The sequence below is a fragment of the Sorex araneus genome, chromosome 10 (genome assembly GCF_027595985.1).
Source record: "Sorex araneus isolate mSorAra2 chromosome 10, mSorAra2.pri, whole genome shotgun sequence".
Classification (NCBI taxonomy): Eukaryota; Metazoa; Chordata; class Mammalia; order Eulipotyphla; family Soricidae; genus Sorex; species Sorex araneus.
In genome coordinates, this window is record NC_073311.1 from 8,992,815 (window position 1) to 9,009,647 (window position 16,833).

General features: G+C 41.4%; 1 protein-coding gene across 13 annotated transcripts in view; it reads right to left on the bottom strand.

The window, feature by feature from the left end:
* The window catches only part of GRIP1 (glutamate receptor interacting protein 1), a 752,587-nt gene that overhangs the window by 324,076 nt on the left and 411,678 nt on the right, over positions 1-16,833 (bottom strand). The window contains exon 1 of one of the 13 annotated variants that reach the window (XM_055118022.1): positions 6,930-7,251. The exons of 11 other annotated variants lie outside the window; for them this stretch is intronic. In XM_055118022.1, coding sequence (XP_054973997.1) covers positions 6,930-6,984 — 55 coding nt within the window. In that variant the 5' untranslated portion in view covers positions 6,985-7,251. Of the gene's footprint in view, positions 1-6,929; positions 7,252-16,833 lie in introns of those variants that run through there. One more of the 13 variants, XM_055118027.1, reaches the window with a different exon arrangement.

Sequence of the window (16,833 nt, forward strand, 5' to 3'; positions counted from 1 at the left end):
ACTTGGACTGGCTGTGTGGGTCTATCTGATGTGTTGGGGCATCAGGGTGGGGATGCACACAGTGCCGGGGTCAGAGTCTGGGCTTTAAGCATGCAAAGCAAGTGCTCCAGTCTTTTGAGCTATCTCCCAGCACCCCATACCGTCACCAACCTCAACTCTTAAGAATAATTATAACTCAACTTGTCAAGTTGAGTTATACATCTGCCATCTCTACAATACACAAGGCTTCCATTTTAACACTGGCAATATAACTTTATTGACAACAGAGTCTATCTTTGAACAAAAGAACAAAAATCTAAACTGTTTTGGGTACACACCCCAAAGTGCTCAAGGTTTACCTGAGCTCTGTGCTCAGGAACTATTTTGATCACTCCTGGAAAGGCTTAAAAAACATTTAGAGTACCAGGGATCAAACTCAGGTTCGTCACATGCAAGGAAAACAAACTACCTGTTGTACTATTGCTCCATATCCTAACACATTTTTGTTCTAGAAATTGGGCAGAAAATTTATAGCACTGTAGCACTGTATTCCCATTGTTCATCGACTGGCTTGAGCGGGCACCAGTAACGTCTCCATTGTGAGACTTATCATTACTGTTTTTGGCATATCGAATACACCACGGGTAGCTTGCCAGGCTCTGCTGTGTGGGCGGGATACTCTGGGTAGCTTGCCAGGCTCTCTGAGAGGGGCGGAGGAATCGAACTCGGGTCTGCTGTGTGCAAGGCAAATGCCTTACCCTCTGTGCTATCGCTCCAGCCCATTTTCTAACATCCCATGAAATTCTGCCTGAATTTAGGAGTCTACCATTGATAAAGAAATATAAGACACCATTAAAAAAAGGGAAGAAATATAAGACCAGATTGAAAAACCCAGCTATGCCCGTCTATACCTATCATCCTGCTGGCAGAGAAACAGGCCGAGCTCCACAACCAGTCTCGAAAAGAACATGATGCCGCCAAACCTTCCTAAGTAGACTGGTCAGGGCTGACAACCCTGGGCCCTTCCCGAGAATGGGCTGGGGAGAATCCCCTTATGCTTGAAGGCACAGCCACTGGACGCCACACCTGACACTCTCCAAAATATAGTACTGGCCCAGCTCCACAACTGGCCTCATCAAATTACCAAGCCACCAAATCATGCCATCTCCACAGCTCCTGGACCCTGCCAAAATAAAAACAACTTACTTTTATGGCACAACTTTTTAGTGTGTGCTATGTTAAAAAGTTTATAATTTGTCTTCAGTAGGAAACTTACCATGTCAGTAGGAAGGGATGGTGAGGGTCCCTGGGACAATGGTAGAAGAAAGTGGACACAGGAGTGGAGACTGTGGTGGTGGTAGAGTTCATATGTAAAATCCCACTAATAATAGTTTGTGAACCAGGGTACCCAAAATAGAATTTTTTCCAATTATGAACTATATAAATTTTCAAATACAATATTTCCATGTTTAAAAGAAGCTTGTAGGTGGGAATGATAAGGAAGCTAATTCTGAGGGGATAAAATAAGAGGGGGAGTCAATAGGAGAAAGTCTATGTTTTCAGGTAAGATTTGAAAAGGGATGGAAAGTTAATGAGGTGGAGAAACAGAGTCAAGCTGTTCCAGGGTCAGCATCTGACAGAGGAAGTAGTGGGGGTACGCAGAAAGGATGAGGTAAGGGAGACAGCAGAAAAGAGGTCCAGGCAGAGAGTGCATTTGCGACCCTCATGCTAATCAATTCTGAGCCATATCACAAGAGGATGGGGAGTCATTAGTGGAGAAAGCTGAAGAAGCTATGGGACCAGACAGAGACAGGTGGGAAAGTGCAAAGGGACTGGGAAGAAAAACTGAAGCTATAAGAGGAAGAATCCTGCTCAAACAATAGTACTGAATTCAATGACAGATAAAGGATTCTTCGGATTCAAACGATGTCAAAGGGAAAAGATAGGAAACGTATTTCACTTTTTTACTGACACACAAAAACTAAATGCAATATTAGATGCCACTTACATGGAGATTACACTCAGAAAAAAATTATATTGAGATTATACCCAGGGGAAAAAAATTCTAAACAGAAAATGTGTCAACACTGGATGTCTCAAAGTATCTCATAGTTTATTATCTTTTACTTTTAATTTTTTCCCCACTTTAAATACCATGCTTTACAAAGTTGTTCATGATGATTTGTTACAGGCATTCAATATTTCAACACCAATACCACAACCACTGCCATCTTCCCTCCATCACTGTCTCCACTATCTCAATCACCTCTCAAGCCTGCCCCCATAGTGGGCCCACAACAATTTATTTTTTATTGTCTACTACCACTAAATGGCTAACGGGATGGTCAAAAAATATTTTCATAGAATAAAATTTGTGAAATTTGTTGCATCTCACCATTGGGACGTTATGTTCTTGTCAAGCTACAGTTTCAAGTTAAGCCTTCTGTGTTAATGCTTTTGTTCGTCAAGATTAGTTGGCTTTTACTTTATATCCTCACCCAATCTGGTGTGCTCCTACTGGGAGTTAGTGTGATAAAGTCTCGAGATGTGTGTGGCCGCAAATGCAGCCACGTGCTCCAGAAAACCAGAATGTTTAACTGGGCAGCTTGGCCAGATGCATGACGGCAGCCATTGGGGTGTGAGGGTGGCTGCCATGGCTCTGAAAGAACAGGAAGTTGGCATATACCCCTCCCAGGATCTGAGCGTTTAAAGGGACTTAGAGTTTGCTTGAACATACCCATATCAGACAAGTGGAAAGAAGGCTGTTGTTGGAAAAAATTAAATACAATTGCTGGCTGGCTGATATTGTTGAACTTCAGTCCTCTCAGGAGTACAAGTCCTAGGTGAAGGGCCAACCTTCCCTCTCAACCATGATTCCATGATGGGAGCTGTGGAATCACTCATGTGGCCAATGGGGACTTAGGGTTGCTTGTAATAAGCAAACAAGAAAGAGGTAAACAAAATTCATTTATTTCAGCTTCTGTAGGATGCACGGGAAAATAAAAGTAAGTTGAAAATGACAGTTCATTTTATGTTGTCCACTAACATTTTCAAATCTATACTGAAATGAAGGCAGATATTTCTGGTTAAAAGCTTGGAGCCAGCATAAAGAAGCAGAAAAGAGATAAAATGAATGGCAACCAAAAGCAAAAGATGACAAGAGCCAGGCTCTCCATGGAATGTCAAGTCAATATTTGTTGGCTAATGTTGACTTTGGTTGACAGAGTAAAGCTTGACAAAGGAAAATGCCATTGCCAGTGGAGGGTGACACTTCAGGTCAAGGAACTTAAACCAGGGACACCTGAGAAAGAAGAAGCATGATAGCAGTAACTATAGGAAACGGGTCTTTTTCTAAGAGGCCAAACAATCTCAAGGGGTAAATCTGACACAATCACTGCAAGAGCAACAGAACAAAATCTGCAGGAACTGTGGAAATATAGCCTCTTCTCGGAAAACACATTCCCTGCTCCTGGCAAAAGTGGACGAGAGGAGTCTGAGAGGTGAGCAGCTGCAAAGGTAAGTCCAATAAGCATTTCCTTGCTCAAGAAAATCCGTCTGTCAGATGTGGCTAGAAAGCTGCGAAAATGTTATTTTGAGATTTGGCTCCAAGGCAAGAGAGCAGTAGACAGCCTCACCCTGGAGGAAGAGAGGAAGAGTGGAGGCAAAGTGAGCATCACTTTTCTAGATTTCAATGTGAGATGCAAAAAAGTCTTTTGGAGGGTGGGGAGATCAGGATCAGTGTGCATGCTTCGCATGAGGAGGCCTGGGTCTGATCCCAGACATCACACAGCCCCCCAGCACTGTCAGGAGCCACCTACAGCCCCACCTGGTGAGGCCCCAAAACAGAACAAAAGCAAAAATAACAATGAAAAAGAATCCTTTTAACAGTTTGTCTGTCAAAGTTCCAGTTCCAATGGCATAGACAGGCCTTTCCAGTAAAGGTAAATTTCTTGTTTTTCTAGCTTTGGAGGGAACTGATAAAGCAAATGCATTAGACTCTGCATTATGCCTTAAGAAGAAAAAAAGACTCAATCCCCAAATCTAAGAGGTGCTATGTGCTGTGCTATTATGCTGAGCTTTATTGCTTCTTCGAAGTGGGGACAATCACAGGATTTCTTTACACAGCGTTTGTTTCATAAATCACTTAAGATGATTTCTTAAATAAGTGCATTCACTATTAAAAATAAACTGATTTAAAATGTTAATATCCCTTATAAAAGTTTCAGTCCAAGATTCTAGTGCAAAAATGTCAGGACCTGGTACACACAGTAGGTGCTTAATAGATAAGGTTTAATGGACAATAGATAGCTGAGTAAAGCCTCTGAAATTAAGTAAAATAAAAAGATTGTGTGTGCTGAAAGTTGTTTCCCTTTAATTGTATTCTATGTTCCTTAAGAGAATTAAAAAGATATTGCAATTGCCATACTGGGTTTTCTTATGGGTGACATCAACCACAAATAGCAAGGTAGTTCCAGAAACATGAAGCAAACTGCTTCCCTGCCTTATGTTCTGAGTAAGGTTCTAACCCCAAGGGGTCTAACAAGGAACTTGAAGCATTTTCTTGAAGCTTGAAGTTTGAAGCTCACATGCAAACACCCAAGTTCTACCACTTTTAAACTTGACACACTTGAAATCATTTAACAAACAGTTAAAATGAGTCTATTAGGTAAAAATGAGCACCATCTACATGAAGATGGTACAAAAATATTTAACATATCTGGTGTATGTGTAGTAACTTCAGACCTCAATGAGAGTATAATGTATGTCTGGGAATGGGGATTGAGGGTGGGGTGGCTATGTCCTGTGTGGCTAGGACACAGCGGGAGGATGAGACAGGAAAGAAAGAAATTAAGTATATACCCTTATAATATCTCCCATCCCAAAGAGGAAGGGGGGAACCAGGGATTTCAATTACCTACATCTCTTGGTTTTATTATTAAGTTATAAGAAAAATGGCACTCCAGGTCCAAGTGCTAGACCTCTATGAATTCATCCGGGAACAGCAGTTTTCATTGGTGCCACTCAGGCTGAGAGAGGACTGGAGGTGAATGACAAGGTAGGGCACTGCCTTACTCAGGCACGTTCCTGCCAATAGTTGGACATCTTAGTCAAATGGTCACAGGAGCCAAATTACAACAAATTGATTCTGCAGAGAGATTTTATTTACCATCAATTGACAATCTCCTATTAAATACCAAAGAGAAAAGAGCAAATATAAAGATATGAGGGGGAAGTAAATAGCTTCTAGAAGGAAAATAAGTTTTCAAGCATGTCTTATAATAAACATTCGAGTATTCCTTCATGGCAGGAGATCAATGCATCTGTAGGAAACTGAAAAAAAATTTTTTTTGAGTACTTGTCAGAACTAAAAATTTCTTGAGTTCACCTCACCTAGTAAGAATTATAAGATAATTTTATACAAATAAATAGAAATTGTTGGTGATTTTAACTTCTCAACATGGGAATAAGTAAATGCTAAAAGTCAGTTAGAAAAGAAATTTTATGCTAGAATACATGTCTTTAAAAGTCTTAGCCAGGGCCATAACATAAAGAAGAGGCTTTTAGTAGTGATTCGTAAACAGAAATTGTACATTTGTACCAACTGCAAAGGATAAAGTCAAACAGAATTTACTACTCCATGATAACAGCCTAATGCAAAATGGATAATCTTTCCTCTGATTGCCCCAAGTATTTTTTAAGGAACTTGCTCTACCATCCAAACAACTTGCAAATGCATCTGTAACTTGGACTATAGTATTTATTCTCTTTCTCGTTATTTACTCGAGATATATTTCTCACTGTTTGCTTTGTGCTCATTCTTCTGCCAAATAAAATATTAATTGCATTTTTAGCTGCACTGCTGGTGATCAAAGAACTCTGATATGTCAAGCTAAACTGATAGAAATAGCATCCATTAACATATTTATAGGTTCAGAGCTTCTAGAACATAATTACATCCATTAATTACTTGACAATACTCTATATTACAGCCTAAAGAAGAAAGCTACATTTGCAGCTACACGTTTCTACTTAGAATAAAGTTTTTTTTAAAGAATAAATTCTTTCTAAAGAAGAATTTACCTAAAGGAAATAAGCAAGAGGGTTCACCCATCTCTACATAAAGAAGGATTTTGAAAGCATCCATTTATGAACTTTGCAGTCGTAGGCACATAAAGTAAATGAGATGGCATAGAATGATTCTACAGAAAAGCATATACATATGCAGACACACATACATACTTAATGACAGAGAAATTGAATTTATATTTCCAAGTTTGAAGAGAGACTATCTCAGGCCAGTAATCTTGAGAATAAAATAGCGTAATAATTTTCACTCTCAAACTTCTTCCAATATCACACAGGACTCAAGCATGGCAAATTACCTACATTTCTCAACATGCAATGTTAACACATTAAACACAACTAATAAAAGCTGTCCTGGGCAAACGCTCAGGAGATATAAGAAATTAATAGAATCAACAATTATCCTGCGATTCACCAGCTGTGCGACCCTGAAGCTGGCAGCTGCATTGAGCACATGCATCACGGAAAGGACAGTACCACACACTCGCCTCCTCTCCGCCAGGGAAGCAGCATGCAAAATGATGGGTTTCCCAGAATAACTTCAGCACCGGACCCAGCACAGTCCCCCCAGCAATGCATGAAGTCGTGAAAGGAGGGGGAAAAAAAGAAAAGAAAAGAAAAAAATTAAAGAAGCATCTTACAAGCAGGGCTTATTCATGATTCTAGCATGAACACAACCAGGACACAGCAGATGGAAAGCCAAGCCACAGCTACCTGTACAGATTATCTGTACATAATTTCCCCGAGTTCTTTGTTGCTTGACAATTAATTGGAAAGGCAGTCAGATCCGAAAGTAAAACCATCAAACTGGGTTTAGAGGCGACTGCCACGCACTCCCAGAGTGAAGAACAAGGAAAGCACGATACCTTTGGTGAGGCGCCTCAGAATTTGACAACGGCATTTAAAAGAGACAGCTATCATTCTCGCTCACTGCTGTCGGTGGCAAAGTGTACTCAGGGCTCTGCTCTGGCGGCTGCAGCAGCAGCATGTGAATTCCTCGCGCACATACCAGGAGAAAGGTAGTCCCAGTGGGGAGTGACAAAGCTTAATTCCTCTAGGCTGATGCAGAGGTCCGCTACATGTCATCTGGCAAAGCTGTGTCATTTACTACAACCAGCCCTGTCCACTACAGCCTCCTCCCCCTGCACCAGCACAATGGCTTTAGAAAGTGAGGCTGCTCCGATAGCAACAAAGCACCGAATTGTGGAGAGCGGGGACCAAGACGGGGAGTGGAGCCATTCCATAAATCTAGTCCTAAGCACCGAGCGACGCCTTCAGTTGCAGGCGGAGGGCTGTGCCGTCCAGCCCATTCGGCCACCACCCCCACCCCGCCGCCTCGTTTCATCTCAGCAGCAAGTCAGGGTGCTTTATGGAGCTCATTTAAGTGGAAATGCCAGCGCGGAGCTTGCACGCTTACTGCCCGCACAACTGTGTGCATCAAAGACTCAGCCAGAGAGGAAAGCAAAGGAGCTAGGCAGCAGACCGCCGGGCTTTAGTGGAGAACAGAAGGCAAGAGCTTTGGGAGGGAGTCGGGAAAAATCCAACCCGCTGGCACTTTACACATCTCCCAGGCTCAAGGCAGTCCGGGATCAGAGAAGGGATGCTAGACGGGCTCAGGCTTTGGCAAGACGTTGGATCAAGGGGAGGAAGTCGGAGCCCTTTTAATCATCCTTTCCAAAATAGAACTTGGCTGGGAGCTGTACAGTCATGACTGTTTCTAAAGATACCAGGAATAAAAGCAAACAAGGCCAAGTATTTCTATTTCAAAGTTCCTTATTACCCTATTTCTCCAACATCCCTCCCCCAAACCGTTCTTATTCTCAAGCAAACTGAACAGTTTTGCCACACAGCAGATAGTTGTATTTGCTCCAGTGATGAGCAAATTAACAAACCCTTCACAATCCATTCATGAAGTGACAAGGAGGCGGGGCACATTCCTTCATCTGTCAGCCTCAGCCTACTCACTGTATACTCAGCACAAACTAACATTTGGTGAGGACTTTTCATGAAAATCCAAAAACCTCCCCCCAGGAATTAAGCCTTCAGAAGAGCGAAAAAGAAAACAAAATAAAAAGAACACACCACAGTTGGCCAAGAAGTTCAGAAAAATCAGTCAAATTGAAATGATATAGCACTGTTAAAACAATTTGATTACTATTTCTAGGACTCTATGAATTATTCATCGTGTCTTATTCTCTATGGCTGTTTTTTTAAACCTTTCAAGCTGGTTTTTAAAATAACTTCCAGTATTCCAAATTTAGTGACAGATCTCTTCCTCTTCATTCAGGAGTTCCACATTAAGTCAAAGAATTTCAATTCACTGGTATTGAAATGCATATGCTTTCTATTTGGGAGCCAGTAGAAAAACAATTGGTGTGAAAAACAACTGAATATCACAAACATCTATTTAAAAGCTTCTGAAAGAACAGACTACCTTTGCCAAGGATGAAGCTCTAACTAAGGCAGTCAGCCACCTCTGATCAATACAAAGACTATATTAAATGGATTGATTACAGAATCAAATTATATCATTGTCCCAATTAGCATAAATCTTTCTGAATTTGAGATCATCTTGTTTCCTTCTCTCTTAGGTCATTCCCACGTAATATTTTAGCCTCCCTGAATAGTTTTTTGGTACTAGAGAACTAAGTTATCAACAAAAGTGAAATAAATATTTATAGGGAGCTCTTTTATAAGATCCTCCCCCAATCTTTCTTTAAATCCAGGCACTCAGAATATGCTGCTGTCAAATAGCATTAGTCAAATCTTGCCTGTGGAACATCACCATGTCAAGCCCATTTTATTAATGTCTATTCAAATAAAACTCAAAATCATATACGAATCGCCTGTTCCCCCCCTGCACTACCTTTACTCCTACTCAGGTCTAATTGTGTTTTCCCTAAGGTGAAAATGATTCAATATTTCTTCTTTAACTACAATGCTCAATTAAAAAGAAAAAAAAAGTTCTGACCTCTAGTCCCAAGATCTTCAGTGCTACTAAAATGTCCTATTTTTCCAGGTGAAGGGAAAAATTTAAAGTTAAGTTTCTGATCATAACTTTAAATTTAAAGTTAAGTTTCTGAACATAACTTTAAATTTATGTTTCTCAAAGTTTCGCTCAAAGAGGGGCTTTTGCTTGCCCCTCTTGGGACTCTAGTGGTCGCCAATACATAATCAAACTGATGCTTCAGTGCAGGCTCCAGGAATCTCCTGGACACAGAACACTTCTGGACTAACTCCTTTCCAGAAAATGAACAAACCTTATGTGTGTTCCTACCTCCTTCCATTTTGGAATATTCAGTTCCCCATGATCTCTCTTGGCCAATCTCAGTTCAGTTTCTTGCTGTTCTTTCTTGTCCTTCTTGATCATCAGCACCCTGCCCTCAGTAAGCCTGGCTTCAGAGCTTGAATTCCAATACTGACAAAATGCCCTCCAGCAATGCAAGCTTTTTCCATCTTAGGATCTACTGTCCTGACACTGAGAGATCATCATGTTTGGTCCATTATCTACTTTTGGCACACATCTCCCATCCCGACTGATTCCTCCAGCCATCATTTTCTTAGTGACCCCTTGTTTATTCCATCTGCCTTCTACCCTCTGCTCATGAGGTAGACTTCCAGCTATGGGGCAATCCTCCTGGCCCTTGTATCTACTGTCCTTGGGTGTCAGCCTCATGTGATGTTATTCTATACTCCACAGATGAGTGCAGTCCGCCTATGTCTATCTCTCTCTTTCTGACTCATTTCACTTAGCATGATACTCTCCATGTCTATCCATTTATAAGCAAATTTCCTGACTTCATCTCTCCTAACAGCTACATAGTATTCCATTGTGTGAATGTACCAAAGTTTCTTTAACCAGTCATATGTTCTAAGGCACTTGGGTTGTTTCCAGATTCTGGCTATTGTGAACAGTGCTACAATGAACATATGGCTACAGATGTCATTTCTCCTGTGCTTTTTTTGCATCCTCAGGATATATTCCCAGAAGTTGTATTGAGGAGTCATATGGAAGCTCAATTCTAGTTTTTGAAGGACTGTCCATATTGTTTTCCAGAAAGGCTGGACCAGTTGGCATTCCCACCAACAGTGAAAGAGTGTCCCCCTGTGTTGCAAGCCATAATGCCCAAAAGTAGAGAGAGAGTATGGGAAACACTGTCTGCCATGGAGGCAGGGAGGAGGGTGGGAAAGGGGGGGTATACTAGGGATATTGGTGGTGGGGAATGTGCACTGGTGGAGGCATGGGTGTTTGATCATTGTGTGATTGTAACCCAAACATGAAAGCTTGTAACTATATCACGGTGATTCAATAAAATAGAACAAAAAAAGACTCTACTGACCTGAAGGAAAAGGTCCCAAGAGGCTAAGGTCACAGTGGAACTGGAGCAATTTTCTCTCATAAGACACAATGGGCTGTAGTACTTCCATTTCTCTGATACTAGATTACAGTGTTAATTGTAGAGGCTCAGCTGTCTAGATAACTTAAAACTCATGCACCTGGAGAGCCATTAAGTGGGGCTCTGGAAATAAAATGTAGGAAAAATGGCGAAACAAACAAGCAAAATGTTTCTGATAAAAGTTCCAAAGTGATGTGGAGTTAGCTTGTGAGGATTCCTCCTCTTTATTCTTTTAGAGGGAATAGGGGTGTTTGGGCCACACTCAGTTCTGTTCACGGGAGCACCCTCTGATGCTCCTTCGGGGATCATTTGTGGTATCAGGGAATCAAACCATGGTCAAGGTGGCAGTAGCCATGTGCAAACCACGTACTATCAGTCCAGCCTCAAGGGCTCCTATTTTTGAAAAATAAAGGGCCGATAGTGGAGGAGGCAAGGCACTTGCCTTACCAGGGCTCACTCCTGAGCATAGAGCGAAGAATAGCCTCTGAACATTTCTGGGTGTGGCCCAACCTCTCTTTCCACCAAAAGATAAAAACTAAAATAAAATAAAATATGAGCCTGCTGGACACAGATTATTAGTTTCTTAAAATGATCGTTCTAATTTCAGGATCATTCTCATTTCAAATTAGCATTTGAAATACTACTTCCCACATATATGATTTTAGAAAAGGATTACAAGTTTCCACATGTATCTTTGGAGTATAGGTTATATTTCTACATAAGGAGACTGATTCTCAAGGAGCATTTTTTCATTGAGTTGCTCAACTAGTAGTGGTAAAGAACAGGACAGACTCTGAAAGCTCACTCTGCCTAAATGCCCTTTTCTACACTTTGCATTCTACCAGGGTCTCTGTTCTACTGATAGAAAACATGATCGAAATTACAGGGGAAAGAAATCCAATTAACAAAGAACCTTTAGTGCTGGTTTCACTCTTTGACAGAAGGCAACTCCAGAGTTGGTGCCTTGCACCCCTTCTTCCTTGCTAATTTATCTACAGCTATGGTGACAGAAGGAACAAGGAACTAGAAATCAAAGGTACCTAAGACAGGTCCCTTCCTCCAAGCACCAGAACATTATGCATCAAGCACTTTGCTATGAATGGACAGTGGTTCATTCTGTGTCTGTTTTGTCCATGGTTTAAAAATATTTTGGATATCCCTACCAATGGCAGTGCGGTACAAATTACACCACAGAATGCACAGAAACGCACACAAATCACCTTATTTTGCTAACTTATCTCCTTTATTTTCCCCTGTTATTGTACTCATTCTTCTGTATAACATCTCCACTCCCAGTCCTGCTGTTTTCAGATTCTTCTTATACTCAACAAAGAATCATCACAACCGTAACTTTCTTTTCCTATATCTACACTTTGGAAATTCATATAAAGAAGTTCTTAAAATGAGGTTTTTAAAGTAAACACTCAACTATTTTTATAAGTTTAGAGTCAATTTGATTAAAGCACTCAAATTCACACCATCCACTTAATTTTAATTGTTTTAAAATATCTTTTATGAAATAGATTCAACAAATTCCATCTGATCATTTATTTAACTCTTGCTACCTTTTTCTTTCCTGAATGCAGTTGACTGAAAATGCCTAACAGGCCATGCTCAAGGCCACTCTTCACACGCTTGGACGACCTCACCCAAGAGGGGACAAGCCTCACCCCAAATGGGATGAACCTCACTCAAGAGCGACCAGCAGGAAAATCCAGGTATGCGGGTACCCGTGGCTGAGATCTGCAAGCCCACTCAGATTGGGTCTGGGCCTCCTCCTCCCAGCTCCCCAGTTTTTCAGTAGCTTGGCAGTCACACCCACAAACTACCCCTGGTGCCATGTAATGTCATCAATGCCCAAGACCCAGAGACTATAAACTAAAGTTCCAGGAAGAGAACGCTGCAGATTTTCATGGAGCACAGAGCTGCATTTGCGGTGACCTCTTATACTCTACCTCACTTAATAACAGTATACATTTGTTTGGTTTCTAACATAACTGCTTGTATTCTCTTATATTCAGGCTTAAATAGCTCCATAATGAAATACAGCAACCATCACATGCTCACCTCTTATTGTGGTGGGAAGGTGCTCAGTGGTGGGATTGGTGTTTGAATATTATCTGTAACAAACTATTGTGTACTACTTCTATGAAAATAAAATAAAATTCAGAAAAAAAGAAAATGCCTCACATGTTTAGATCATTATTTAAATAGCACAGGGTGTCATGAATTGGCTAATATTGACAATGCTGACATTCCCCTTCCCCCGTTACAGCTAATAACTCTGTAGGTACTAACTTTAATTTTAGAGATGTTTTAGAAGAAAATGTTCAGAGAAGTCTTAATATATGACCACTGCACAGCCCTTCAACTTCTAAGAGTCCATCTCACAGACTCATCCTTAGCTTATCAAAATTTGCTACTTTAGTTTTCTTTTCAAAGATGATGAAGGAAACAAATATGTCCTAATCCTTGTGACATGCCTGTCTGCATGCTGTTCATAACTGTGACAATATGGGACCAAACAACATTAGGAGTAAACTCCCAAAAGAATTTGCCTCAGGAAAAGGAAGGAAAGCAAGACCTCATTTGCCAACAGGTTCCAAAGGTGTAGAGGTGTGTGACTTTCCAAGAAGGGGTGCATTTGACCTATTACACAAATGTTTTACTGAAAACATTTTCATAGGATTAATGATGTCCCGCTGGAAACGTCTTTAGGACATCCATGTGCAAATCTGGGCTGATTAAAAACACATAGTGGTACCGTACTGAGCCTCTGGTGTGTAGGGCTATGAGAGGCGGAAATGACGCACAGTCTGTGCATGATTTGATGATCTAGCCAGGGCTTCTGATGCCCTTCACAGGCCAAGCAAAGAGGGTTGTCTTCATTAACAGGAGAATGCCAGGAAACTCCCATGGTCATCACAACTTGAGAAATCTGTCAGCCCAAAGAAAGGGAGGACAATAATAAAACACAGAATATGCAGAAAACAGGAAATGTAATGTAAGAGGACTCCTGCCAGAAACGAATCCCTAGAGGCTGAGGTTAAGTCCACCTGCTTGCTGAAGAACTGTGGACAGAGAAGATGGCACAGTGTGTGGTCTGAAGCCAAAGGCTTCACAATCATATGGCTTGACTTTTAATCCTGCTTAGACCATGTAGCTGTGTGACCGTGAACAAATCTCTTAACCTCTCTGTTCCTTATAAAATGGTGAAAACTGTTTCCAGGCTAGACTTGGTTTCATGAACCAAGTGATTTGTGTCAGGTGTCTACCAAAGAGACTAAAAAATAAAGGTTTCATTAGTATTGGGTAGAGAACAAAATATACTATCTACTATTTGGTCACAAAACTCAGGCTCTTCAGGTGAAGCCTGAGATTAACAACTCTGTGATCCTTTTCCACTCTCTCCAAGATCACCTGGACTGACATCACCATCTCCCTCAACTGCCTTCCCTTCTGCCTGCCCACTGACTTTTCTTTCTCTTGTTCCTAAGTGATATAATTCTTCAAGTTCTGTGACAGCACCTGAGCCTCTTTCTTAAATATTTTATCTAATTCCCCTCCCCAGGCTCAAGTACCTCTGTTTTAATTCTCAAATCTGGATGTTTAATACAATTTGCTCTCTCATTTCAAAAGCACCTTTTCTGCTGGTGAGATGTTATATAAGAAACCCAATCAGTAACAGTATTGTAAACCACAGTGCAAAAACATATATACATACACACATATATATGGGTGTGTGTATATATATACATCTATATGTTTCTGTGTATATCTATATATGTATATATGTTTCATATATGTATCACTGTATCACTGTCATCCCATTGCTCATCGATTTGTTCGAGCGGGCACCAGTAACGTCTCTCATTGAGAGACTTATTGTTACTGTTTTTGGCATATCCAATACGCACGGGTAGCTTGCCAGGCTCTGCCGTGCGGGCTCGATACTCTCGGTAGCTTGCCGGGCGCTCTGAGAGGGGCGGAGGAATCGAACTTGGGTCGGCCGGGTAAAAGGCGAACGCCCAACCGCTGTGCTATCACTCCAGCCCTTATATATATTATATATGTATATATGTTTTATATATGTATATATGTGTGTCACACAGGAGAGCCTGGCAAGCTCCCCTTGGTTATTTGATATGCCAAATAGAGTAACAATAACAGGTCTCATTCCCCTGACCCTAACAAGAGCCTCCAATCATTGCAAAAAACGATTAAGGTGAGGCTGCTAAAATCTCAGGACTGGGACGAATGGAGACGTTCCTGGCGCTCACTCCAGCAAACTGATGAACAAGGGGATGACAGTGATACAGTGATATATGTGTGTATGTATGAGCCTCTCTTAGAAACAGACTGGTGGGGGGGAGGCACATGGGTGGGGGACAATGGTGGAGGGATCGGCACTGTAACATGGTATGTCTGAAACCTGATTGTGAATGACTTCGTAATTTCATCGTGACTAAAAAAAAATATTTTTAAAAAATCATCTTTCTTGATCCTTGATTCCAGGTTTGTGGATTCCTTTACTTAGGACCATCTAAACTTCTACACGAACCCAAACCAGCTCCACTCTCCTCCTCAATAGCCTTTATTTCCCACGTCCACCTTTAACTCCCCAACGTGCCACCTTTCTCAGCGTCCCAGCCCAAATCTGCGTTACTGCACAGCAGGTGTTTCTCTTATAAACATTTATTGATGGTTTTGTTGCAGACTCAATGACTAACACTTATTTTCGTTAATATCTGAACAATTCTTTTGTTTGTTTGTTTGTTTGTTTGTTTGGGGGCCACACCCCGCAGTGCTCAGGGGTTAGCCTAGCTCTGCTTTGGGATCACTACTGGCAGGCTGGGAGACAATATGGAATGCTGGGGATTGAATCTGGGTCAGTTGTATGCACGAAAATGCCCTCACTCTGGCCTGTGTGCTATTTTTTGGGGAGCAACCTGATTTCACATTTCATAGTGCTGGTCAAATTTTGTTGGTTTTAGGACTAAATTAAGGAATCCATTTGAATAAATAGTATTGAACATAAGGAAGGGCATCACGTAGTCAAACATTTGTGCCCAACAATGTCCAGGACTCCGTGAAAGAAATCCTCTTTTTTTCTATTTGAAGAAAAAAAGAGGATTGAGAATCTAGCAGGGAGAGATTATGCAAATGACAATGATTGAATGAAGGAGCATACACCAAAGCAGGTTTGGTGGCTTATGCACTGTCTACAGTCTCAGGAGATGTAGCATTTTCATGCTAGGAGAAGCCAAGAAACAAGTTACATTGAAAAGCCAGTTGTAATGTGTGCAGGTGTGTTTACAGAAACCAGGTTGGATCAAGGAAGAAATGCAATTTCAAAAGAGGGGACAGCTCAGGTGGCTGTTCCAAGTATCCCACTCATAACCAAACTGCTGCTCTGTTATTTTTTGTCCATATCACAAAGCACCAACTAAGACACCATCAAACTGCACCTAGTACAGGACCAAAGCTCAATCAATCTTCAGAGGAAGAAAGAAATTTGGGGGGATTCCCCCTGTAGGGGACTATTTGTTATAAGTGACACTGCCCTAACTTTATTTGAAGAAATCATTAACTATCTTACAAGAACCCTGCCACTTTAAGAGCAAATTCTCCAAATAACAGTTTCTTGAAGACTGTTTCTAGACGAGAGAAAAAAATGGGCCTTGTGCCCTCCTTTCCAGAGCACACCTCAGATTTATTCCTGGCGCTTCTGACAAGATGATTCATAAGGACCCTGTTGTTCTCCAAGTATGAAGGAACATGCAGCTAGTTTTTCACTAAAGTCAGAGGCAGCACGAGGAACAAAGAAAAAGACAAAGTGATTCTAAAGTTGCAAAGATATTTTTTTTCTGGTTAGGTTCTGTAGATAATGCAATGAATACAATTCACTGTGGGAGGGGACATAGGATAGAGACACATAATTACAGCATTTAAGGCACTAATGAGTCTCTAAAGTTAAAGAACTGTCTTCTGTAAAGAGTTGCAGAGGAGAGAGAGTAGGGGTTAAGGCGCAAACCGTGGACCTGGTTTGGATCCTCAGCATCACTGACGGTCCCCTGAACACCACAGGGAGTGAGCCTTAGCACAGAGGCAGGAGTGAAGCCCTGGACACTGTCAGATGCGGCCTAAACAAAAATAAAAACGAAACAAATACAAAAATAAAATACAAACAAACAAAAAGGAGTTCCCAGGGGTGGGAGATAGTAATTACACAACTGTGCTCCCAACCCGGGTTCCATCTTTCCTTCCCCGCTCCCATCCCCATCAAAAGGTCCCCCAAGCAACTCTGGGTGCAGCCCTGGGTATACCCCCACCTCCCAGCATTGCTGAGTGTGATCGTGGAGGCTTCCCTCAG